Source organism: Sorex fumeus, unplaced genomic scaffold (assembly GCF_029834395.1).
Source record: "Sorex fumeus unplaced genomic scaffold, SorFum_2.1 ptg000240l, whole genome shotgun sequence".
Lineage (NCBI taxonomy): Eukaryota > Metazoa > Chordata > Mammalia > Eulipotyphla > Soricidae > Sorex > Sorex fumeus.
Genome location: NW_026606297.1, coordinates 14,336,132 through 14,361,518, shown reverse-complemented (window position 1 = coordinate 14,361,518; position 25,387 = coordinate 14,336,132). Strand labels below are relative to the sequence as shown.

General features: G+C 46.4%; 1 protein-coding gene across 1 annotated transcript in view; it reads left to right on the top strand.

The window, feature by feature from the left end:
• Positions 1–25,387, top strand: part of DROSHA (drosha ribonuclease III) — a 129,085-nt gene that overhangs the window by 37,155 nt on the left and 66,543 nt on the right. The window contains exons 13-18 of the mRNA XM_056108960.1: positions 315–386; positions 2,231–2,312; positions 3,522–3,596; positions 17,105–17,274; positions 22,749–22,873; positions 24,706–24,805. Coding sequence (XP_055964935.1) covers positions 315–386; positions 2,231–2,312; positions 3,522–3,596; positions 17,105–17,274; positions 22,749–22,873; positions 24,706–24,805 — 624 coding nt within the window. The remainder of the gene's footprint in view (positions 1–314; positions 387–2,230; positions 2,313–3,521; positions 3,597–17,104; positions 17,275–22,748; positions 22,874–24,705; positions 24,806–25,387) is intronic.

Below are 25,387 nucleotides of genomic sequence, written 5' to 3'. Positions count from 1 at the left end.
CTTGCCTTGCCCACTGCCCACCCGGATTTTGATCCCAAGCATCCCAGATTGGTCCCTCCAGCACCGCCAGGTGAGATTCCCTGAGCACAGAGCCAGGAGTAAGTAAGCCCCGAGCACCGCTGAGTGCGGCGACCACCAAACCAAACAGAACTCCCTCCCGCTGTGTGGTCAGGTTTGCAGATGCCGTTTCCTTAGCCTGCTTTGGCTCAGGGGAGGTTCAGGTAGGGCGGCCACAGGGGCGCGTGGTGTCCTGAGCCCATTATTAAGCACAGCTCTCCGTAGAGCTGAACCTTTCCCAATTCTTCCCCTTGCAGATCCCGCTGTGTAAAGTCATCCGATTCAACATAGATTACACGATTCACTTCATTGAAGAGATGATGCCTGAGGTACGTCGGGTAAAGATCTGTCTGTCTCGTCTGCTGGGGTTTGCGCTTCTGTTGGCTTGCGCGGTTACTAGAGTGAAAGCGTTGGCCGGCTCAGTCTGGGGGACACCGCTGAAGGATTGTGTTCGGTATTGAAAGGGCTGAGGGAGCCAGAACTCTGGTGACAGGGTTAACCTTGGGGTCATTTTTCAATGTAGTGACCTAATTTTGAACCCGTTTCTCCTCACACTGCCTCCCTTGAGTTTACATCTGTTTCTGGTTTCCTTGGGAGAGGGGGCAGCATTCGGTGATGGGTCGTTATCAGCGAGGAAATGAGAGTCGTGAAGCCGAATCAGATAGCTGTGGGAATAATCTTATTCATTATCTCCCCTGACAAGATCAATGCTGGCTTCATTTTTCTTTCCCATATATTTACATATTTTTTTTTCTCTCCCCCTAATTGTTTTTCATTGCGGATGCTCAGCTGCGGATTTATCTAAATATATGCAAGAAGTTAAAAAATTCCAAAGCAAGATTAATGGGAATCTCAGAATGATTCATTGCCCGATCTTGAATTTAGCGGTGTCAACAAATCACACCAAGACACAACAACCAGACAGCAAACAAGCGTGTGCACTCGACATTGTGTGGGAGTCGGGGTCGATTTCCCGAGCCCCGTGGCTCTCACAGGCCGTGTCGAACAACACAGCGCTGCTGGGACCGGGGGAGCACCTGAGGGAGGATTGATGAGCAGGACGCGTGCCTGGTCCGCACCTATTTCATCCCCAACTGGCCCTGTTATTCCCACCTGTCTGTCAGAGGCTAAATTCAAGACAAAGGGCCCACCCTTCCGTTCGCCTGCCTCGGAGGACTTCCCCCCCCCCCCCCCCCCCGCCCCCCGGTTACTTTTGATTTTTTATTTTAAGATCATAAGCCTGCATTTACTATGATAAAAGTTTATGACTTCTGGCGTGATCTCACACAGGGTGATTTATGAACCCCAAGCAAAGCAAGTAGGGAGAAGAATTATGAGACTATCCACACTTGCAAATATATCATCTGTTAAGCTTGTTTACAGGAACAATTTTGGGGCCCAGTTTTTGTAGTTTTTCCAGCCCTTTATTTATTCACCTTCATTAAAGATTTGGATTTTTTTTGGACGGTGGGGAGTGGCAGGGTCTGACTTTTTTTTTTTTTTTTTTTGCCATGCCCAGGGCGTCCTCCTGGTGCTCAGGGCTTAGTCCTGGCTCTGCACTCAGGGATCACTCCTGGTGGTGCTCAGGGGATCACATATGGTGCTGGGAATCGAACTCAGGTTAGCTGTGTGCAAGGCAGGTGCCCTACCCAATGTATTATCCAGCCCATTTAAAATTTTTTAAAAAAAACATTAATTTAATTTATTTTTCTTTCTCTCTTTATGAGACTTCTGTGATAGTGATTCTGGGTGTATTTGAGGTAGGAGTGAAAAAATGGGCCAGGACAGACATCCCTGTGTGTGTGCCAGCATTTAATTTGAATTTAATTTGAATTAACAAAAAATTCTCCAGGACACTCTGAGCCATTTCTTCATTGGGATATAGCATTTGACTTAGGAAGTTTTCATTTTTGAATTTTAGGCCATTTTTATTTGTATGTTGGGAAGGGCCGAGCTGACTATTTCTTAGGAATTGTATTGGCATGCTTATTTACTTCACTTCTGTCTCCACTAGTGAGGCACTGTTGGAGGAGAGATGCCACTTTTAATTCTCTTTAGGCTGTATTACATGGTGTCAGTAGACACTTGAAGACATTTGAGTACAGCAGTTGGAGCTTCAGTAATTATTTGTTGGTGGAATTGTAGTAATTTCATTTTGGTTTCTTATTTTCAGAATTTCTGTGTGAAAGGACTTGAACTCTTTTCATTATTCCTATTCAGAGATATTTTGGAATTGTATGACTGGAATCTTAAAGGTAAATCCTAGGGTTTAAAGAAAATGTAATGGTTGTAGAAGAATATTATAGCACGTGAATACAAATTTACACGTGTTGGGGGAAATGTAGTTGACATTTCTCTTGTTTTTGAGATCCCCTGGGATAATATGCATAGATTGTAGAAGTGCATACTGTCATTTTACATGGTGAGTCTTATTTGTAACTCTTACCTCAGAACAATTTAATGGTATCACTGCCTGGTATTATCATTCTCTATTACCTGATCCTTAAAAAAGATGATATCTATTACTTTGGGTGATTATCTTGATTTATGTGCATTAGGGAAAATCTCATTTGTTAATATTTGAAATCTATTGAACTTTATTATAGTAAACTTCATCCACAATCATATTCTATTACAAGAAAACTTCTTTTAGCCCTTAAAACACACACGCACACACCATGGAGATTCAAGGCCAGATACTTGGTTCTTGGATAATGTTGTTCATTCTTTTGGAAGTATCTGTAATTCAGTGAATGTTTACTCTTTTAGTTTTTAATTTTTGGCTTTCTGGGTCACACCAGGCGATGCTCAAAGTTTTCTCTTGGCTCTGCACTCAGGAATTACTTCTGGCGGTGCTTGGGGGACCATATGGGAACTGTGTGCAAGGCGAACACCCTACCCGCTATGCTATCGCTCTAGCCCTGAATATTTACTATTTCTTTTTAAATTGATGAGTGATTTATAATTTTTAGACCCGGTTGTAACTATACATACATCTGAATTTTCCTCAGTTGTATTGATAAGGTGAAGTAAAAACACAAGCATAGTACATCATGAAATATTGGCGGTTTTGAAATTTTATTTATTTTTTTGTGTGTGGGGCCAGAGGCTTACTCCTGGCTCTGCACTCACGGATCCCTCCGGCGGGTCTTGGGGAACCCTTTGTGGTGCCAGGGATCAAACATGGGTCTAGCTCCGTGAAAGGCAAGTGCCCAGCCGCTGTCCCGTCACTTCCGCCTCCCTTTGGAAATTCTAAAAGTCGGCCGACCTTAACGTAGTTTTGTTCTTTGGAGCTTCTAGTTGCTTCTTGACTTTGGGTGCCATCCCTGCAGTCTTCGTCCATGCCCTTCTGGGCTGTATTTTCCCCAGCGCTCAGCCACAAAGCTCAGGAAGGAGAGTTGCAGCCTCTATTGTGTGGCCTGTCGTGTTGATCTCTCTCTTTCCTTGTCGCCTGCCCGCTGTAGGTCCTTTGTTTGAAGACAGCCCTCCCTGCTGCCCGAGATTTCATTTCATGCCACGCTTCGTGCGGTTCCTCCCAGGTAACTCTTGGGGCTCGTCAGCGACGCGGTGAGAGGGGGTGTCTAGAAATCAGGCCATCTCTGGGGACAGCCTGCTGGCCGCGGACACTGCTCACTCCGGCTCACCTCTTGGGCAGAGCAGGGGAACTCAGGCACACGAGTTTATAGCCCCCGTGTAACTGGTGGGACCCCTATATTACCTGCGCCCTGCACGAAGTGACTCAGTAGAGTTTGAAAGTCAACCCGATAAAATATTACGCAGGTGCTCAGGAGAGTACTGAGAATTGGATGTGGTTTGGAAAAGGCATGGTTGATTGGAAAACAACGAAAGGCCCTTCCCTGTGTATAATCACAACTGTGAAAAAATATGCAGTTATGGTTTTATTAAAATGGTATCAGAAAAGTGGGAGGTTTTCTTTTTTCCCCTATTTTTCCCCCTTGTTTTCACAGGAGCCTGCGTAGCAGTGCTCAGAAGCCCCTGCGGCTCCATCTGGAGTGGGGTGGGGTGAGGAGGAGGACGTGTAGTGCTGGGATGAAGGTCTGGGCAGGAATTCAATCCTCTGTTCCATCACTTTCGTGATCTCTCTGGTCCCTATTTTTTTAACACCTATTTTTATTCATTGTTTAGTTTTCAAAGTTTGCTATTCAAAAAGCATTAGTACATTTATGACAGGATTTTTTTTTTTTTTTTTTTTTTTTTTGCTTTTTGGGTCACACCCGGTGATGTTCAAGTCTGACTCCTGACTCAAGAATTACTCCCTGGCAGTGCTCAGAGAACCCTATGGGATGCTGATGATCAAACCTTGGACAAAACGCATGCCAGGCAAACACCCTCCCTGCTGGACTATCGCTCCAGCCCCAGGATTATTTTTTTTAAAGCTGTGTTTTTTTTAAAAAATATTTTTCAAGAGTTGAGCTGTGAGCTTCGTCATTATATGTAGTGTTTTTAAAAAAAAAAAAGTTTTTGGTGGAAAAGTAGTATGTCAGAGAGAGCACTGGTCTTGCATGTGGCTGATACAGGTTCGATCCCCAGATCCCCTGATGCACCCTGAGCACCGCTAAGATTGATCCCTGAGCACAGAGCCAGGAGTAAGCCCTGAGCACTGCGGGGTGTGGCCTTCCTTCAAAAAGATGGTATTAAAACTGGGTGTCTATTTATGTTTGCTTTTGTTTGGGAGGTGGTGGGGTCTCCAGATGGTGCTCCAGATGGGGATATCACCGCGGCAGCCTTGGTCAATTGGGCTGTGGTCTTTATGCCAGGGCTTGAGGTTGCTGTGTGGGGGATACCCTGGTGGTGTTTGTGGGCCCCCAGGGCTGCACCTCATGTCCTCTGAACCTTGCTGTGCCGTGAATCTACCCCTCGCCTCCCCTGGCTTTGGGGAGATCTGGCCCCAGGGTCTCAGGTTCAAATCCACATCTCCAGCCCTAATGGTTGGATTGTTTGTGTCTTTCGGGACCACACCTGCTGGTGCTCAGGGGTCGCTCGTGGTGGTGCTTGGGGGACCATATGGGATGCCGGGGATCGAACCCTGGTCTGCTGCCGTGTAGGGCAGGTGCCCTACACTCCGCACTGGCACTCTGGCCGTGGTGGTTAGATTGTTAATGAACTTGTTGGGCGCTGTATTTTGCCTGCAAGTCTTGGGGCTCTCCAGGAATTCCTTCCTGGGTGTCACCCCGATGTCACTGTTCAGGGACCTGCTGCTGTCCCCTAGCCTCTGACACCCTGAGCTGGATGATGTCTCACCTGCGGATCTCTCTTCCCGCCCCGGCACTGACTGCCACTTGGCAGGACCGTGTCATCAGTTCAGGCCTGAGCCACTCCGTGACAGGGCAGAAAGCAAGTGGGCCTTGGCAATGGCCTGGGACCTGTCCCAGGGACTCAGGGCTTTCCCTGAACGTCTGCCCGGCCACCCCCATGCCTCAGAACCCTCCATGGAACGTGTCACAGTTTGCTCCACAGACAGACTGACTTTACTCTGGGGGTCTTGTTCCCTCTCGCCCCGTCCCCTCAGGTCAGAGCCTCCTGCTGAGAGACCAGATCCAGGGGCGGCCCTGCAGGACCGGTCTTCACTCCCTGCTCGTGCCAGTGCTCTTGACCGTGACCTTGACTGGGCCTGTCACCATCACCTGGACTGGGCCTGTGTGCCGTCTTTTTTTCCTACCCTGCTTCCTTTTTTCTTTTTTTTAAAAATTTTATTTTATAAGGTAGTTCACAATATTTGATTACATTTAATATTCAGACACCAATCCCACCACCATTACAACCTTCCCACCACCAAATTTGGGATGTTTTCATCTCAAGCCCCAATCCCTGTCTCAAAGCACAACCAAAATAATATATTTTGTATTGTTTGTTGGACTGGAGCTATAGCATAGTGGGTAGGGCATTTGCCTTGCACACAGCTGACCCGGGTTTGATTCCTCCATCCCTCTCAGAGAGCCCGGCAAGCTACCGAGAGTATCCGCCCGCATGGCAGAGCCTGGCAAGCTCCCCGTGGCGTATTCGATATGCCAAAAACAGTAACAAGAAGTCTCACAATGGAGACGTTACTGGTGCCCGCTGGAGCAAATCGATGAACAACGGGAGGACAGTGCTACATTATTTGTTATGAAGAACTGCTGAAAATGCTTACCAAACAATGTTCATATAGGAAGCAGTGTGAAGATTGTTCTATTTTGACAGGGGCCATTAAGACATTTTTTAGGATATCACTAACTTGATGTTAAAGGTTGGATGATGTGAGCTTTGGTATGTATATCTAAAAATATCTATATAAAGGTAAAGGTAAAGGCCCTCCCGTTGATCGTCGATTTGCTCGAGCGGGCCCAGTAACGTCTCCATTGGAGACTTGGTTGTTACTGTGTTTGGCATATCGAATACTCTCGGTAGCTTGCTGGGCTCTCCGAAAAAAAAAAATATCTTATATATGCATATATATAGATATTTCCCTCTATGATTTGTTGCCTACTGTCTGAACCCCATCAAATGTGATATGGTAATCCTGGAGAATGGGTAGGGAGTGTCTTATGATGTGTCACTTGAGGACCCGCCATCCAAAAATATGTTCACTCATGCGTAAGACTCAGCCCGAGCATAAGGAAGTGGCCTTGGGCGTGGCGGCGGTTGGGTTCTAGAGGTTTTTGGCTACTGGGGCTGGGTCCCTTGGGATGGGGGGGGTCTCACCCGCCCCCCCACCCCACCCCACCCCCGGGGCGCCCTGAGTGAATCAGCCTGGCGCTGAGTCCGGTGGCATGGCTATGTCCTGCCCTGCTTTTTTCCCATGGCTACTTGACCTCTGCTGCCTCCTGTAGATTGTCCCCACAGTCTGTCCCTGATCCTTGTTCCTCAGGCCACCCGGTTACTGGGGTTTTTGTCCTTGTCAGCCTTGGGTCACTTGTGTCTTAGATTATATCATTGTTAATACAGGCTCCTGTTTGGAAATGCCTCCCACCGCTTTCCCCCTTGATCTGCCCGGTGTTTCCTGTCCTATGGAGGCTCTTGCCTCTTCCCACTGAGTGCACCTTTAGCTGGACCCTGGGGCCAGAGCAGCTGCCTGGGAGGCAGAGGCAGGAGAGTGAGTCTGCGAAGGAAGCCGGACTAGCCCTCTCTGCTCGAGGCATCTTTGAGCTGGGTTCGATTCCTCCGCCCCTCTTGGAGAGCCCAGCAAGCTACCAAGAGTATCTTACCTGCATGGAGAAGCTTGGCAAGCTACCCGTGACGTATTTTATTTTATTTTTTTATTGAATAACATGAGAACAGTTACAAAGCTTCCAGGTTTAACTCTCGGTCATACAGTGATCAAACACCCATCTCTTCACCAGTGCACAGGTTCCACCACCAAGAACCCCAGTGAACCCATTCCCCCTGCCTGTGTGGCAGAAGATTTTCATTTTCTTTCTTCACTTTGATTACATTCAGTTTTCCAACAGAAGACCCACTATTATTATTTGGAATTTCCCCCCAACAGTCAGACCTGCCGAAAAGGCATCATTAGATAATTTGTTTTCTATTTCTGATAATGAAGAACATTTGATGTTGTGTGGCCGCAATAGCAGCCTTGTGATTTTGGATTTCTGGTATTTCAGCAATTAAGTCCAGAGGGATTTCTGCCAGAAACCACTGGGTTCCAAGATTGGTTTGTGTGCCTCTGGGATCATAGCCATTTGGGAGTGGAAGAGCCGTTCGTGGGCAGTGACTCGGGGTCTTGTCCAGGTGTGGGGAAGGGCTGATTCCGCCTCCCCTCCAGAGAGGTCCCCCTTCCCCTGGGGCAGCACAGGGCCATAGCTTAGTTCACAGTCTAGAAGCATTTCTGTCAAAAGTCGCTGGGTTCCGAGATTTGTTTGTGTGCCTCTGGGATCATGGCCATTCAGGAGCGGAGGACCCGAGGCATCTTTATACCAAACAGATCTCTTAAGGTAAAGTAGACCATTCTTCAGATCACCTTAAAGGAAAATCTTGTGTCAGATATTTACTTTGTGGGATTTCAATGCTGACAAAATGTTTCTCAGAAGCATATAGGAATAACATTTAGGTGGGTTTTGGAAAGAAAAGGATCTGTGTTTTTTTTTTTTAAGTGGATTTACTTTTTCATTAGATTTCCCCTTGAAAAAGATGAACGTTAAAAACAAATCCTTATCGATACAGAGAAATATCTGTATATAGAGAGAAATGCATTTTGGTATAGGGTGAAAAGTGATGGTTGAGTTCTTTTCACAGTGTGACTTTCATAAAGATCTTTTAGAAATAGACGAAGTAGAAAGATAAAGCAGATAATTAGATTAGAATTTGAGAGAGACAATGAGTACAGGGGTTAATCCTTTAACACGGGTTCCATACCTGTCACTGCATCCCTGATCCCCCAAGTACCATGGACAGTAATTGTACAGAGTCAGGGTAGTGTCTGGGCTGCATTAGGGGTGGCAGAACTAGCACCCCACAAAGGAAGGAGGGAAGTGAAGGAGGAAAGGAGGGAGCGAGGGAGGAAGGAAGGAAGGAAGGAAGGAAGGAAGGAAGGAAGGAAAGAAGGAAGGACAGAAGGACAGGCATATCCTGACACTTTCTTTTTTCTTTTCGCTTTTTGGGTCACATTCGGCAATGCTCAGGGGTTAGTCCTGACTCTGCACTCAGGAATCACTCCTGGTGGTGCTTCGGGGAACCCTATGGGATGCCAGGGCTCGAACCCAGGTCAGCTGTGTGCCAGGCAAATGCCTTACCCACTTTACTATTACTCCGGTCCCCAACACATTTTGTGTGTGTGTGTGTGTGTGTGTGTGTGTGTTTGTGTGTGTGTGTGTTTGTGTGTGTATAGAATTTCTTTTTACAGGGATATTATTAGGTGATTTTCATCCTAATATTTAATAATTTCCTAAGTAGATGGGGGTTTTTGAAAATCATGACATATAATACCAAGTTTCTTGTCAAAAGAATCTAGTCCATTTATACTGCCTTGAAAATGAATATTAATTTTCTTCATGTTGTGGCCACACCTCTTCCTCTTCCTCCCTCCCTCCCTTTGTTCCTTTTCTCAGCCAAACCTCTCTGTGGATTGCTTTTTTTTTTTAAAACCATGTTAATGATGATTTATCATGAATAAAAATACTACATTTTGGGGTCAGAGAGATAGTACAAGGGTTAAGGCACTTGTCTTGCATGTGGTAACCTGAGTTCAAGCCCCAGCACTGCATGTGGTTTGCTGAACCCCATTGGAGTGATCCCTGAGCACAGAGCCTGGAGTAAGCTCTGAGTACTGTCAGCTATGGCCTAACCTGCACCTCCCCCCCTCCCCCTGCCGTTTTTTAAATATTGGCCTATTTGCATACCTTATCCTTATGGTTAGATTTCTTCCTATCTCATTTGTGAAATCTTTGCACCCGTCCTTTGCTTATAAGGCCTTCAGGCTTTGCCCACTCTTCTATACTATCTGTAGCTTTAGATCTTATAGTCTTTCTTGAATTTTCCACGTGGAATAAGATATGGGTGAAGGTTCATTATTTTTAGAATGACTTTCTAGGTGAACCAACATCTTTTATCGAAAAGACCTTCCTTCTTCCCTCTCTCCCTCCTTTTCTCCATTTGTCCCTCCCCCTCCTTCCCTCCCTCCCTCCCTCCCTCCCTCCCTCCCTCCCTCCCTCCCTCCCTCCCTCCCTTCCTTCCTTCCTGCACTGTGATTTTCAGCACTGTCAGTGAGGAGGGGGTCTCCTGCATAACAGCCCAAGATCCCACCTTCCACCATCATGTCATTCTCTCCACATTCCAATCCCCCTTTTCTCTCCTGTGGTAAGTTTCCTACTGAAAACCCAATCTTCATTTCTCTTGCTCTTATGGTTTTTTGTTTTTTTGTTTTTTTGTTTTTTGATTCACACCTCGGGGGACCAAATGGGATGCTGGAAATTGAACCTGGGTCAGCGTGTGCAAGGAAAGTGCCCTAACCGCTGTGCAATTGCTCCAACCCCCATTTCTGTTGCTCTTAAAACCATTCTTTCTTCTCAGAATTGAAGTGTTGCCTATGCCCTTGTGCCAACGCTCTGTGTATGTGTGTGTGTGTGTGTGTGTGTGCCAACGCTCTGTGTATGTGTGTGTGTGTGTGTGTGTGTGTGTGAGTGTATGCCCGTGCACGCGGGTACACACAGAGAAGCTCATAAATAAGTCGCAGAGGCTTGACTTCATCTTACTTGTGAAGCTCCCTAGACGCTCTCTGTGCGTGTGTGTTGACCTGTATTGAGAGAATCCTGCGTTTCCCTTTAAGTAGGACAGCACTATATGTGCTACATGTTTTGGCTTTTCACACAGACATTGTCTCGATAAGTACATCGTCTCATTTCTAAACACCTCTGCAGCATCCCATGGACATTTAATTGTGTGTGAGTGTTTCCCGTTGGTGCTCAGGACCGCAGGACTACTGCTCAGTACTGGACTCCTTGTGATCGGCTGACAGGGCTCTGGGGGAGAATATCTCAGAGGTCATAAAATTTACAAATGATGTCTGAAAAAAGCATCAGTGCACATTGGGGCATTTGGTAATGCAGTTAGGGAAGCTCAGGAAATACTTCCCTGTAGGCCAGCAGGGCGTCTTGGGGTGAGGCACGTGCGTTAGGTGTGAGAGATTTGGGCTTGATCCTCAGCAAGTTTGGTCTTTCCTTTCCCAAAAACAAAAAAGGAAGGAGAAAACAGCAACAACAAAAAACTCTTTATGTTTTTGTTAGTGCAAGTGTCAAAAATAGGTTATAAAAAGGCCTCTTAATAGGAATCTACTAGAGACATGTAATGTCGTTCCAGCACTGATTCTCAAAAGATAGAAAGGAGGGTCTGGAGCAGTAGTACAGCGGGTAGGGCATTTGCCTTGCACATGGCTAACCCAGGTTCAATTCCCGGCATCCCATTGTGTTCTCCGAGCACCTCCAGGAGTAGTTGCTGAGTGCAGAGCCAGGAGTAACCCCTGAGCATTGCTGGGTGGAACCCAAAAAGAGAAAAAAAAAGATGGAAAGGAGGATGATTTTGTTCATTTGTTTTGTTAGTTTTTTTTTTTTTGTAAAGTAATTTTAAAAATTGAATCACAGTGAGATGCAGTTACAGAGTTGTTTGTGATTGGGTTGCAGTCATATAATGCTCCAACACCTGTCCCTTTGCCAGTGTCCATTTCCCACCACCAATGTCCCCCGTTTCCCTCCTGCATCCCCCGTTTCCCTCCTGCATCCCCACCATAACCCAAGGATGAAGTTTTTATATAGTTGGAGACTGAGTTCTAGATGGTTGGTGGGGATCCTCGTTTACGAAGCCATATACTTTACCAAATCCCTAATGAATTGCCCCCTCCTCCTCGAATAACCATATAAATAATCCATGTAAACCGAAAGAATCGGGCCTCTAAGGAACAGTGGATGAAGTCTGTCGGTTCCTGAATGCCTGTCCAGCTTCACTCCCTGACACACAAGCTCCAGTTCTTCCCCCATAATTGAGCCCTTGTCCCAGTTCCGGTGCCCGGGCTGGCGCGGTTCCTGCTAACCTTAGCTTACCCGCGCCAATTCCTCATTTCTCTCATGTCCCATTGATCTCCGCCAACGAGATAAAAACTGCTTCTCAGCCCTGGGTGACACCGCGCCGTAAATCCCCAGCATAAACACGGAGCCAGGCAGACAGAGCAGGAGAGCCCATTCATTAACAGCCGGGAACCCGTGGCCGTCTGCCGGCAAGGGGCCCCTCGCTCGGCCTCTGCGGGGTCTTCTCCCCTGGTCTCGGGGAAGGGCGTTTTCCCGCGGGGAGGGGTGAGGAACACAGCCCTCCCCCCCCCCCCCCCCCAGCTGGGATTGTCTGCTCCTTCTTAGATGCCTCTGAGACATTCCCCCACTTCCAGGCCCCATGCTGCCACCTCTCTCCCCTGGCCCCTCCCACCCCGCTCCCCAGGGCCCTCTGTCTTGTGTCCGTGTCCCCCCCCCCCCCCCCCCCCCCCCCCGCCCCTGCCTTTTCACAGCAGTAAGTGCCTGCCTTTTTAAGTCTGTACTTGCCACTTCAAATATTTAGCAGGTTCCAAAGGGGATTTACAGTTTTTCCTTCGGTGTTAATCAACTTTGCGGCTGATGAATGTATGCTGGAGAGAAAGGTGTTCTCAGGCTCCACGGGCTGGGCCAGGAGCGGGTGCCTCCCAGGCAGTCACTTTGCACCCAGGCTGAATATTAATCGGCGTGCTTACGGGCCTTCGAGCCCTGCTCTCTCTCCCCTTCCCTCCCCTCTCCTCCCCTCCCTGCCTGCCTGCACCCCTCCCTCTCTCCCTCCCTCCCTCCCTCCCTCCCTTCCTTCCTTCCTTCCTTCCTTCCTTCCTTCCTTCCTTCCTTCCTTCCTTTCCTCCCTTCCTTTCCTCCCTCCCTCTCTCCCTCCCTCTCTTCCTCCCTTCCTCCCTCCTTCCCTCCCTTCCTCCCTCCCTTCCTTCCTCCTTTCCTCCCTCCTGACTTCCTCCCGTCCTCCCTCCCTCCCTCCCTCCCTCCCTCCCTCCCTCCCTCCCTCCCTTCCTCCCTCCCTCCCTCCTTCCCTTCCTTCTTTCCCTCCCTTCCTTTCCTCCCTCCCTCCCCTCTCCCACCGTTCCTCAATTCTCTCCTTCCTTTCCTTCTGTTCTCCCTCCTTCCCTCCCTCCCTCCCTCCCTCCCCTCTCCCAGCAGTGCTCAGGAGACCATGCTGTACTAGGAATGCAGCCAGTTCCCCTTGCCTGGGATGCCTGTGCTCAGGTCTTCCTTTTCTCAGTTGGGCGGTGACCCCAGGCGGCTCGGCTTGTGTCTCCCTGTCCCAGGCTCTCTCGAGTCTTTTCTCCCTGCCCATGTCCCTTTTCTCCAAGGAGCCATGGAGCAGGAGGCTGCCGTCAGGAGCTCTCGTGCCGGGGAGTGTCGCTCACCTTGGATCGTGTCTGCTCTCGCCGTTGCTCCGGGCACCCCGACCCCAAAGCTCTCCCCCATTTTCCTGATCCTTATATCGGATCACGACGTTGCTCCTCTGGCATCTCGCACACGTGACACCCTCTTCCAGGGCAGTGGGCCGAGTCCCGCTCACTCTCCCCTCTCTCGGTGTGGCTGACCTCCCAAGGGCTCCGCGGGCCTCATTGTCCCTGCTTTCCCCGTGTTGGTGTCCGCAGTCCAAGTCCAGATGTGTTGGCTAGAAGGTCGCTCACCTCGGATGCTCTAGTCGCAGCGGTGTGTGTGGGTTCAGGGACAGGCGGCATTTGCCAGGCTCCTTAGCCAAGAGGAGCATCTTTGGCTGAGGAACGTGTCGCGTGCCGGGGTAGGGAAACCCCCTTCGGAAACAGGCTCTGAGAAATCCGCGCCTCACGACGGGAGGGTGTTAATCAAAGGTGACTCTCAGATGAAAGGCAGATGTTTTGTAATGAGGCATAGCGACCGTTGGCTGCCAGGAGCAATAATAATCCGAATCAGTAGACAGGACATGTCCTCTTGTGGGTGCTTTGTGTGTTAAGTCACTTCTTGGACTTTTTCTATGTTCGGAGGCCCCGTGTCTTTGATGAACAGAACAGAATGCTATGTTTGAAGATTCTTCTAGGAGCTTGTCGCTCGTTATTATAAGTCCTCTTCATTCTTTTTTGTTTGTTTGTTTGGGGGCCACACCTGTCAGTGCGCAAGGGGCTGTTTCTGGCTCTGTGCTCAGGAGTCAGCCCTGGCAGTGCTCAGAGGACCATGTGGTGGTGTCGGGGATCTGTGCTGGGATTGGCTGCTTGAGGGCCAGTGCCTTCCCTCTCCATGCTCCTCCTCCGCCCCTCACCTGGATTTGGGAGAGCCAAGAGCTTATAACTTGTTGGATTACCTCATGACTGTGACCAGGGAACCGTTCAGAATGACAGATACAAAGTCGTCGTCCTGTCTGGGAACCAGACCCAGAACTGGGAGCAGAGGGAGAGTGCGGAAGTGCCTGGCTCACACGCCACTGACTCGGGTTGAAGCCCCAGCACTCCCGTTGTTCATTAATTTGCTTGAGCGGGCACCGGTAACATTTCCATTGTGAGACTTGTTACTGTTTTTGGCATATTGAATACGCCATGGGGAGCTTGCCAGGCCTTGCTGTGTGGGCAGGATACTCTCGGTAGCTTGTCGGGCTCTCCAAGAGGGATGGAGGAATCGAACCGGGGTCGGCAGCATACAAGGCAAATGCCCTACCTGCTGTGCTATTGCTCCAGTCCCAAGAGTGAAACGCTGAGAACAGCTGGGTGTGGCCCAAAGTGGCTCCCTCCACCCCACTTGGCAGCCAGCCAAAGGCGCTCCAGAATCCACAGAGCCCTGTAGAACCCCCGCACCCAGCAGGCCGCTCAAGGCGGCTCTCCGTGAAGCTTTTGACCTTTCTTCTGCCTGAGACACTTATCCTGGATGAGTCCAGTGAGCTTCTGTGCTACAGGCTGTCAATCACTTGATGCTTCTTCAGAGACTCTTTATTATTTATTTATTTATTTATTTTAGTTTGGGACCTCAGCCAGCAATGCTCAGGGGCTCCTCCTAGTTTTGCATGCAGTAATTACTCCTGGCTGTGGTCAGGGATCCCTGGGATCGAACCTGGGTTGGCTCTATGAAGATAAGCACCTTCCCCGCTGTCCTATTGCTCAACCTATTGATTGTTTAAAATGGGCTGCCAGGATGGAGTGATAGTAAGTAGGGCGTTTGCCTTGCACATGGCCAACCCAGGTTCGAATACAGTATCCCTTTTGGTGCCCCAAGCACTGCCAGGAGTAATCCCTGTGCATTACCGGGTATGACACAAAAAAAAGCAGAAAAAAAGAAAAGAAAAGAAAAAGGGCTTCGACCTCCAGCCCTATGGGACTCTTCTCCACAGCTGCGTCTTGACCCAATTTCGCTTGTCGCAGGTCTGACTGTCTCCTCCCCTCCTCTGCTTCACGCTCCTCAGCCACCCAGCTCACTGCTGTGCTTCCAGGACCTTGAGCAGTCCCTGCACCAAAGGCACGAGGTAGTGCCTGCTGAGGGAGGAGCAGGGCTGGTGGATTCAGAGCTGTCTGTATGTCCGTGCCTATATAAACTGTCTTAGAGCCACAGTTACTCTATGACAGTGAAGCCAACTCCACTTCCAGAGCAGTATCTGAGATGCAGATAAAACCCAGGGGCAGGAACCATATAGCACAGCGAGTAGGGCACTTGCCTTACGTGCAGCTGGCCTGATTTTGAACTCGGGCACCCCATAAGTTTCCCCCCCCGAGCCCACCAGGAGGAATCCCTGAGCACAGAGCCAGAAGTAAGTCTTGAGCACTGCTGGGTGTGACCTCCCCAAACAAAAACCAGATCCAAAGGAAGTTTTGTTGTTTATTGGTTTGGGGGCTGTATCTGTGGGTGCTCGGTGCTTTACTCCTGGCTCTGTGCTCAGGGATTACTCCTGGTGGGCTTGGGGGACCAGATGGGGTGCCAAGGATTGAACCTGGGTTGGCCGCATTCCAGACAACTGCCCACCTACTGTGCTGTCTCTCTGGCCTCTTATATTTTAAGTTTTGATTGACTTAAGGTACTGTGATTGACAATATTGCTAATGATGGCTTCCCATGTAAATGTTTCAGTACCTCACCCATCCCTGGTAAGGATCTCAATACCCTTCTATCCCCGACCCCAACTTTATAAACTCAGTTCTGTGGTTCCGTTCTCCCATTGTGTTGCCTTTAGCCCTTTGTTCCTCTCATGTTCTGTGTAAAGAAATTTTGATGTTTATTCTTCTCTCATTTTTTTTTCTCAGAGGCACAGACCTGCCCAAGTTCTTACCCCATAGTAATTCATATCAAAACATTTCGTTCCCTTCTGTTTGGTAGTATCCCAAGTTCCTTGGGTGCGGTCCCTTCTTCCCGCAGAAATAAGAAAGAGATTTGTGCCATCCAAGGCCACCATCTCTGCCCCCTTTTTTCCTCCAGAATGCTTGACCCTCCTCTCTCATCCTTGTATATGTTCGGGCCTGATGCGTGTCTTTTGAAGCTACTTCCTGTAGAAGGGACCAGGCAGAGAAACGGGGGGACCAGGTGGGGATGTACATGCCGGCCAAGAAACGAAGCCCAAAGGGAAAGCCGAACTCTCTGAACCCCAGAGAGGACTTACGTTTAGTGACTGGCTCTCGTTCACCACGCGTTGGATGAATCGGTTTCTTCCGAGCAGGTTGCGGATGTGTTGTTCTTGTCCCCCGCGTTGGGTGATGGATGCCTCTGCAAGCCTCGGTGTACTTGGTATTTTCTTCATGTACTAACTCCATAATGATCTTCATGATCCCCGCTTCCCGTGCTATTCATCATAGCAGGTGCGGCCCATTAGCACCTCAGAATTAGACCGTAGCACAACAATAGCTTATTAAAAACATTCATAAATACCTCATAAAGGCTCCGCGTTTCCTTAAGACAGGAACACCACTCGTAAAGAGCTCTCATCCGTTATCCTAGAAGAATGATAAAATATTTAAGACCTAGCAGGGTTCTGTTCGCTGTAGACGGCGGGCCTCGATGCCGGCTGGTTTTGTACCTTTCCCCTCTGTCTATTCATACCTCACAAATGGAGCCTCTCACAATTGGAGCCTTTTGTCATTTGTACTGTTGTGGCCGTTTTTTTAGTCAAGGAGATGGTTAATGAGCCCTCTTCCACCAGTGACATGGGTGATTTTCGTATTATTTGGCACCTGGTTGAACAGTGCAACTTGCCGTCAAATTACTACCTTACCGTCAAAGCCCTTTCCCCCCATCCTACATCCTGGCCACACACAGCAACTCCCTGCCCTTGCCCCCACCTCTCCCCCAACCTTTTTTATTTATTTATTTATTTATTTATTTCTCAGGGTTTACTCCTGGTTCTGCACTCAGGAATTACTCCTGGGGGTGCATGGGAGGGGGGACCCTCTGGGACGCCGGGGATTGAACTCGGGTCAGCCACGTGCAAGGCAGACGCCCTACCCGCTATACTATCGCTCCAACCCCTCACCCCCAATCATGTTTTTGTTTGACTGATGACCAGGCGGTAGCTGACTGGCCTTATGTTTTGTGTTCCCTCCACCCCAACGCTGACCCAAGACGGAGGAAAGGAAGTCCTGTCCATGCACCAGATTCTCCTCTATTTACTTCGCTGCAGCAAAGCCCTGGTTCCTGAGGAGGAGATCGCCAACATGCTTCAGTGGGAAGAACTTGAGTGGCAGAAATATGCCGAGGAATGCAAAGGCATGATTGTCACCAGCCCCGGAACGGTATGTCCTGCTCTTTACACACCCAGAGGCTGAGGCATCTTCTTTCCCATGTCTGAGTGTTTCCTCCGAAACGTTAAGAGATCATTGTCAAGGACGCCCTCCCACACTCACTGCTTCTGGCCTTTGGAGCACCCATTTTCCTTTAAATATGTAGTAGAGCTGAAAAGAGTTACTACCTCTAGGCGTGATGAGTCATTGAATTTTGCCCCTTCGCTTTGGAAGATGAGTAAGACGGGAAAAGAACCCAGAGAAGACAGGACAAATTTAGTCCAATTTCTTTTTTCCCGAGGTGACACTGTTCACTTCTCTGGTCTCTTTAAGATAACTTCTCATATTGTGTGGAAACAAAATTGGCCCTGTACTATTACATATTAATACTCCGGCATTTTCCTTCTCATCCTCCAGAGAGAACCAATATTGCAGGAATATGTATTTTTTTTCCTTTAGTTTCTTAGCAGTGTAATAAAAAAGAAAGGTCCTTGAGTTATTTCACTAACTATTGTTGAATACCTAGCTTTTACCCACAGTTCTGTTATAATAATGTGGTATTGAATTTGTATATATGTGTATAAATATACATACACGTATATCATGTATTGTTCAATATGTGTCCATATCATTTCTTAGAAAGCAGTGCTATGAAAGTATGTACATTTAAATGACTTTTGGAACATGTCGTAAATTGCCTTCTAGAGAGTAGTAAAATGTGCTCTCTGAGTAGCTGAATGAGACTTCCCATTTTTTTATATTGATTATGCTAGCTTAATTTTAAAAAAAATTGTTGTTTTGATAGGGAAAGCGTGTGTGTGTATGTGTATGTACATACATACATATATGTATATTATTATTTCTGTTTGTATATACTTTGGTTTTGAGCAAAAATGGTTATTTTAAATATTTATTGGCCACTCACTCATGTTCTTTTTTGGTAACGGCCTGTTTTTATTCTTTGTCTGTTTTCCTTTTGTCCAATTTGCTGTTTCATTTATCCTTTGTAAATATGTCCCCCTGGTCACTTCAGTTTTTTTTTTTTTTGTTTGTTTGAAGCTAGGTGTCTAATGTTAATTTTTTTAAAGTAAAAATATAAAAATTAAAAGTAAAAACTTAAAAGATAGTTTTATCCTATAAAGAAAATGCTGTCTTACTTATTGAATAAAATCAATATTTTTTCCCTAAAGCACATAAAATCCTTTTCTCTTGGCATCGTTGTCAGAATGAAGTTTTCCAGCAGTAGGGAGTTAAACTGCTTCCATGAAAAGATCCAGAGTCGTCTATTTAAATAAAGCTGTTGCTGTCAGAAGTTGGCCAGATGGTTTAATAGCCTTGATTCGTGCAAATGAAAATGCTGGACCAACGTTTTGTAGCATGACGGCAACATCTGCACAAACAAAATGTTGCTCGTTGCAGATTAAACCTCCCATTTAATACTGATTATCTTAAACACATCTAGAAAAGAAAAGAAAAGCATTTAATAAAAAAAAATGTCTAAACATAAAACCTGTTATATTTTATTTATTTTATCATAAAACCCGGGGCTGGAGAGATTATGTTGGGTTGGGGTGCTTTCCTTGCACACGGCTGACCCCAGTCCAGTTCCCGGCGACCTATTTGCCCCTCCCCCTACTCTCCCCAATCCCGAACATGCACAGAGCTGGGAGTAAGCCCCGAGCACCTGTGGGTGTATCCTTAAAACAAAAGAAAAGCCCATAAAACTCGTTTCAGACCAAAAAGTTTTAAAATGTTTACCACTAGATTGTCAAGCCACAGAAGTAATTACTAATCCGATCTGCAGTGGAGCGGGAGAGAGAGTACACTGGATAGAGCGCTTGCTTTGCATGCTTTGCACGTGGCTGACCACACTTCAGCCACCAGCATCACATGTGGTTCCCTGAGTACCTCCAGGAGTGATGCTTGAGCACAGAGCCAGGAGCACCCCCAGGAGTAGCCCCAACCACCCCGGTATAAAATAAAATATAGAAGTCCCAACACTAGGAGACGATAACTGTGACTTTCATTTTTCTCCTTTAAACAGTAGCTTAAAGATGCATTCTTGTGCCATTTCTGTAGCAGGGTCAGAGGGCGGGTGGACATAATGGTAGGGAAGATGGACCTTCTTATTTTGGTGCATCACTGGAGGGAGCTGCAGTGGATGCTTGGGTGGCTCATTTCCCCCACCCCCACCCCACCCCCACCCCCACACACATGATCTCCCGCCTTGTTCCTTGGCATGGCTTCATTTTCCTAGAATCCACTGGAGAGCTCTTGAAAATACAAGAATATCTTGATCCAGGGGCTGGAGCGATAGCACAGCGGGTAGGGCATTTGCCTTGCCTGCAGCCAACATGGCCGAAACAGGTTCGATTCCCAGCATTCCATACGGTCCCCCAAGCACCGCCAGGAGTGCATGAGCCAGGAGTAACCCCTGAGCATCGCCGGGTGTGACCCAAAAAGCAAAAAAAAAAAAAAGAATATCTTGATCCACAGCCCACCTTCCCCCTAGATAGTCCAGATAATGAGGCCCCCAAATCTATTTTTTGTGTGTATAAATATATATATATACATATATATATATATATTTATCTCCAACTGTTTCTCATTGACCTGTTACTTGTTTTTGAGTCGGATGGCACAGGTAATGTTTACTTCCCTTGCAATTATCATCCCACCATCATTTTCAGTTCATCGGTTGAGGACTGGCTTTGCAAGCCAGGTAGCAGCGAAGCCTCTATCTCTTTTCTCAGATGCTTACCCATCTGCAAACTCAGGGGCGATTCCTAGGAGAAGAATCTGTCACAAATGGTCAAATCAAATGGTCAGTTAGGAAAAGTCCCTGGTTTTAGGTGATATCACAGAGCTAAGTTGCCGGACTTGGACCATAAACTCCTCAGAGAGATCTTCGAGAAATCATGTAGCACTATAGCCCTGTCCTCCCATTGTTCATCAATTTGCTTGAGCGAGCACCAGTAACGTCTCCATTGTGAGACTTGTTGTTATTGTTTTTGGCATATCGAATATGCCACGGGGAGCTTGCCAGGCTCTGCCATGCAGGTGGATACTCTCGGTAGCTTGTTGGGCTCTCCGAGAGGGACAGAGGAATCGAACCCGGGTTGGCTGTGTGCAAGGCAAACGCCCTACCCACTGTGCTATCGCTCCAGTCCAGCAAACAATACAAAATAAACTTACATAAATTTTCGGTACAATTAAATGTACACACTTAGGTGTATGGTGAGTTTTGAAAAAAAGGTGAAAAGCTATTGATGACAAAAAGCTTATGCTGGGAGTAGCACTGTGGCACTGTCCTTCCATTGTTCATCAATTTGCTCGGGCAGGCGCCAGTAACATCTCCACTGTGAGACTTGTTACTGTTTTTGGCGTATCAAATACGCCACGGGTAGCTTGCCAGGCTCTGCTGTGCGGCGGGATACTCTCGGTAGCTTGCTGGGCTCTCCGAGAGGGATGGAGGAATCGAACCCAGGTCGGCCATGTGCAAGACAAACGCCCTACCCGCTGTGCTATCGCTCTAGCCCATGCTGGGAGTAATGAAAATAAAAAGGAAATTTTTAAAAATGAAAGGTGAGTTAAGGTGCTAGGTTTAGGAATATGTTAAAGTTAAGTGTTTAACAATATGTCTGAAAAAGGAAGATGTCCTGAAAAGTTGCTATCATGGGAATAACCCTTCATAATATATAGACTTGAGAACCTAGCAGGTAGACATGATACCACATTTTGTCCTCTGGGTACTTGCTTTGAAAGATTGCCTAATGATAAGAATATTGGAGAATTTATTAAAATTTTCAAACCATTATGATCACATTAAATACTTTATTGCGGTAGAACTTAAAAGAATTAATCTTCGCCTGACACTCTGCGTCTACTGAGGGGCCCTTCTGTCATTAGCAAAAATATTCTTTACTCCATAAAGATAGTATGAGAGCTGTTGTATGGTCTCAACATCTGCAATCTCGCTCTGCTGCCCCTCCCAATAAATTTAGAGATGCTACAGACATTTAAAATTAATATTCCCCCCAAATTAAAATGAAATAAAATTAATATTTCTTCTTATACCGTAGCAGGGTATTGAGCATCACAGAGAGCTGAGTAATTCATAGTATTCAATTGCCTAAGTCCTTGTTTAAAAATATATACTGCTGCTTTGGTGCACAGAGGGGTGGGGAAAAAAATATGAGTTCCTACTGTGGATGGGTATAGAAATAACTTCTTATTAGGTTACTCCTGACCACAGTTTTTTTCCAGTTGCTAATGTTTAAGATCAGAAGTGCACGTTTCAAGATACCAATGCAATTTTGATTGTTCAGTGACTTGCCTATTCTTGGAAGTCTTCAGTGGAAGTGTTTTTTTAAATTACTATAGATGAATGAATATCTAGCATTTGTCACTTTCTTGGATTTGTCAGATGGATGCCTAGGACTAGAATTGTGAGTATAATCATCAACTTGTCCCAGTTGCTGGGGGACATCCTGTGTGGACAAACCTCACCGCCAACCAGACTCAAGTGCTGGGGGTTGCTGTGGGGACAGAAGGAAGCGGATCAGCCTCACTGTGGATCAATACTCTGGCCTTTGGCTCTCATGCTGTGGACCAAAAACCCCACGTTCTCTTCGTAAGAATTTAGCTTCTAATTAGAGACAGCCCTGAGGGCTGCGTGTAAGCAATGAGATTGCTAAGATATATCAGATACAAATTAAAGCTCTCAGGATAAAAGACATTTTACAAATGATTCTGCAGACATAGTAACTTAAGAAAGAATAAGCTGTTGAGTTCTTTATTAGTTGTGCAAACACACACACACACACACACACACACACACACACAGAGCCAAAAATTTGTAAGTCTATAACTCTACCTCGTGGTGTTTCACTAATAATAAATAAATAAATAAATAAATAAAATGGTCTATATGGACATAATAGAGAAGCTTAATCCTTTGGCCTTTGTTCCAACTACCTTTTAATGGAATGGTGTAGAATTAAAGGAATACACAAGGTATATGCTGAGAACTAGTCGGGAGAGAGTCGTTTATGGAAAGGCATCTGTTTGCATCCTAAGAGGAAGGGAGCTATTCATTTGAAGTGTGAACTAAAAGAATAATAAGCCAGCACTTCTCTTCCCTCTGATGTATACTGCTTCCCCTGTGCCTCTGGAGGGGTTAAGGAAAAGTTATATCTGACTAGGTGTCCTTTTAAAAGTTTAATTTTTAAAGGTTTCTCTGTGGACTGCAAAAAAGGACAAAATCATTGTTCATTATGCCAAATGGCACAGACTCATTTGCAGGGCTGACATTATAGTTTTTATATAGTATAGCTGCTATGATTAAAGGGTTTTCAATGACATTTTCCCTTTGGGGATGAGGCTTTCCTAGGAAAAAAAATCCGATTAATTTCTTTCCTGCTTAGGTTCAAGTCAATACCTAAAGACTTCTTCTGGGAATAAATGGCTTTGATTTTTCTCTCTAGAAACCCAGCTCTGTCCGTATCGATCAACTGGATCGTGAACAGTTCAACCCTGATGTGATCACTTTTCCGATTATCGTCCACTTTGGGATACGCCCTGCACAGTTGAGTTATGCAGGAGACCCACAGTAAGATATTTCTCGGTGTTTGTCTTAGCCAATTTCACCTTCTACTAACAGCAGAAATAGCAGAGAAATAACCGTGGCGTGAACATTTTCCTTTCAAAGGGCCAGGCTTCCAAATTGAGGGTACCCAATGAATCTCATATTGGTAGCTACTGAAGAATAATTTTCTCTTCATACTGACTACAGGAAATCATTATTCCATAGATTCTCCTTGGTAAATAGTTGATGTGAGTTCTCTAGTTTGGGAATCATACCCAGTGAACTTCTTACTTAGGAATTACTTCTGGTGGTACCCAGAGGACCATATGGCATGCTGAGGGTCAAACCCGGGTTGGACACAGACAAGGCAAGTGCCCTACTCGCTGTACTATCTCTTCGGCCCTGAGTCCTGTATATTTTTTGAACTTCAAAGAACTTTTCTCTATTTGCTGTTATAATACTGCAAAATATTTCTATTGTTTCCCTCCCTTCCTCCCTCCCTCCCTCCCTCCCTCCCACCTACCCTTTCTTCCTCTTTTCCTTCTTTCTTTCTTCCTCCCAGTTCTCTCTAAAGGAAAGTAGCTTCATAATAGTTCCTAGCCCTGCCAAATTGGTGCCAAATTCTATTTGGGGGGCATCTAATTAGAGTTCAAGATCTCATGCAAAGTCAATGATTGCGTTGAAAGGAGAAGCTTTTGACTTGTTACTCTTGGAACTGATGTAACCTCACACATTTGCTTTTTGCTAATTGGCATGATTGTGTATTTCTGGGCAAAGATGAGGATGTTGTGGGTTATACCATTATATCTTTCAGAAGCATTTTTATTTCCGGCTTCATGAAAACAGTTTCCTGACTTAATTTTTTTTTTTTTTGAAGAATTCATAATGGGAGAAAAGGGCATGGGAGATTTTCAATTCATAAGTACAATTCTGGCTGATAAATTAGAAGAGGCTAAAGGGTTTTGTTTCCTTCCCCCCCACCCCTTTGGATAAAAGTATGAAACAGTGAAGTAGGCACTGTGTAAGTACTTCTTTCTTTCCTCCGTTCTCTTAATACAAAAGGAAAAAAAAGGAGAGACCCAAATAAGCCCAAGAATGGAGCCATGTCAACATGTCAGAAAAATCCTCTGAAAGTCTCTTCTTGTTAGAAAAACTCTTCTTGTTAGTAGAATGTGATTTGACTCTTGTGGTCTTTCCGGATCTGGAATGCGAATTGCTAAAAGACTTCATGTTCGTTTCATTTCCACGTCTCTTGAGCAGCATTCCTTTATTTCTACGACACTTTAGCCTGCTAGATTCACCTGTCTTGGAGTACAAAAATGCTTGTTCTTAGCATGGCAGGTACAAATTCAGGGGTCCCATTCATCTTTTTTCATCTCCTGTAAGAAAAAACGGATCCAGCTCCATACTGGCATTGATGGACTTCCCTCGTGCTCTCCAGTTTTCACTTGGAGAAGACAGTTCGGTCCTTATTAAGGAAAGGCTTTTTCTTGCAACCTCAGAAAGAATGTTAGTTCAAGCAAATGTGTCACTTTTAAAGAGAGAAGTATGAGAGGCAATTCGGGTTTTTCACTGTTTTGAGGGGGTCCTCTCTGGAATTCTTTCACAGAGAGATTTATCTCAATATGGACACCTCCTTTTCGACCCCAATAAGTAATCATTTGCTTCAACCTTTGATTCCAGGTGACCCCCTGGTTGCACTGCCCTTAGCCCCCGTGTCAGATCCTTCCTTAGAATGAAGGTTTGCTGGCATGAGGGAGATTCAAAGAAATGCTATTGATAAGTGTGCAGGCTGGTTAGAATGCTGCAGATTGGCCTTTCCTTTGTCTGAGATGTCCATCTGTCCTTCTCCGTAGGTACCAGAAACTGTGGAAGAGCTACGTGAAACTTCGCCACCTCCTCGCAAATAGCCCCAAAGTCAAACAGACGGACAAGCAGAAGTTGGCACAGAGGGAGGTGTGTAGCGAACCTGGTTCTTCAGTAGTTCAAGACGAGCCACTTCCACTACACTTAAAGATCGTTGCTGGGAAATTTCTAGACTAAAACGGAAGGGGCCAAAGAGAGTGCTCCGTGGGCTGAGGCCTATGCTTTGCATGTGGGAGGCCCCTGTTTCTGGCCACAACACCGGGTCCCCATGGGCACTGCCAGGACTTAAAAAGGAGAGAGCAAAACAGACTTGAATCGATGATTACTGCGTCTTCTGTCTCCCATTAATATGCAGATTATTTTTCAGTATCTTAAGGGAACAGCTTCCTCCCTAAGTGGCTCAGTGTCCTAATGGAGTGTTCTCATTGAGAAACATCTTATATAGAAATTAAGGAAGGTTTAAGGCTTGTCCAATCAGCCTTTTATCGTTAAATCGTGTCCTACCCTGGTAGTGCTCGGGGTCATGCCTAGTGGTCCTCTGGGTATCATATGTCGGGGTTTGAAGCCAAGCTGGGGCTCCCACGTGCAATGTGGGTATCCCTGAAAATAGCTCATCCCTGGTCCAATAAATGGTTTATGAGTTTGTTTGTTTTTTTTGGGGGGCGGGGCGGG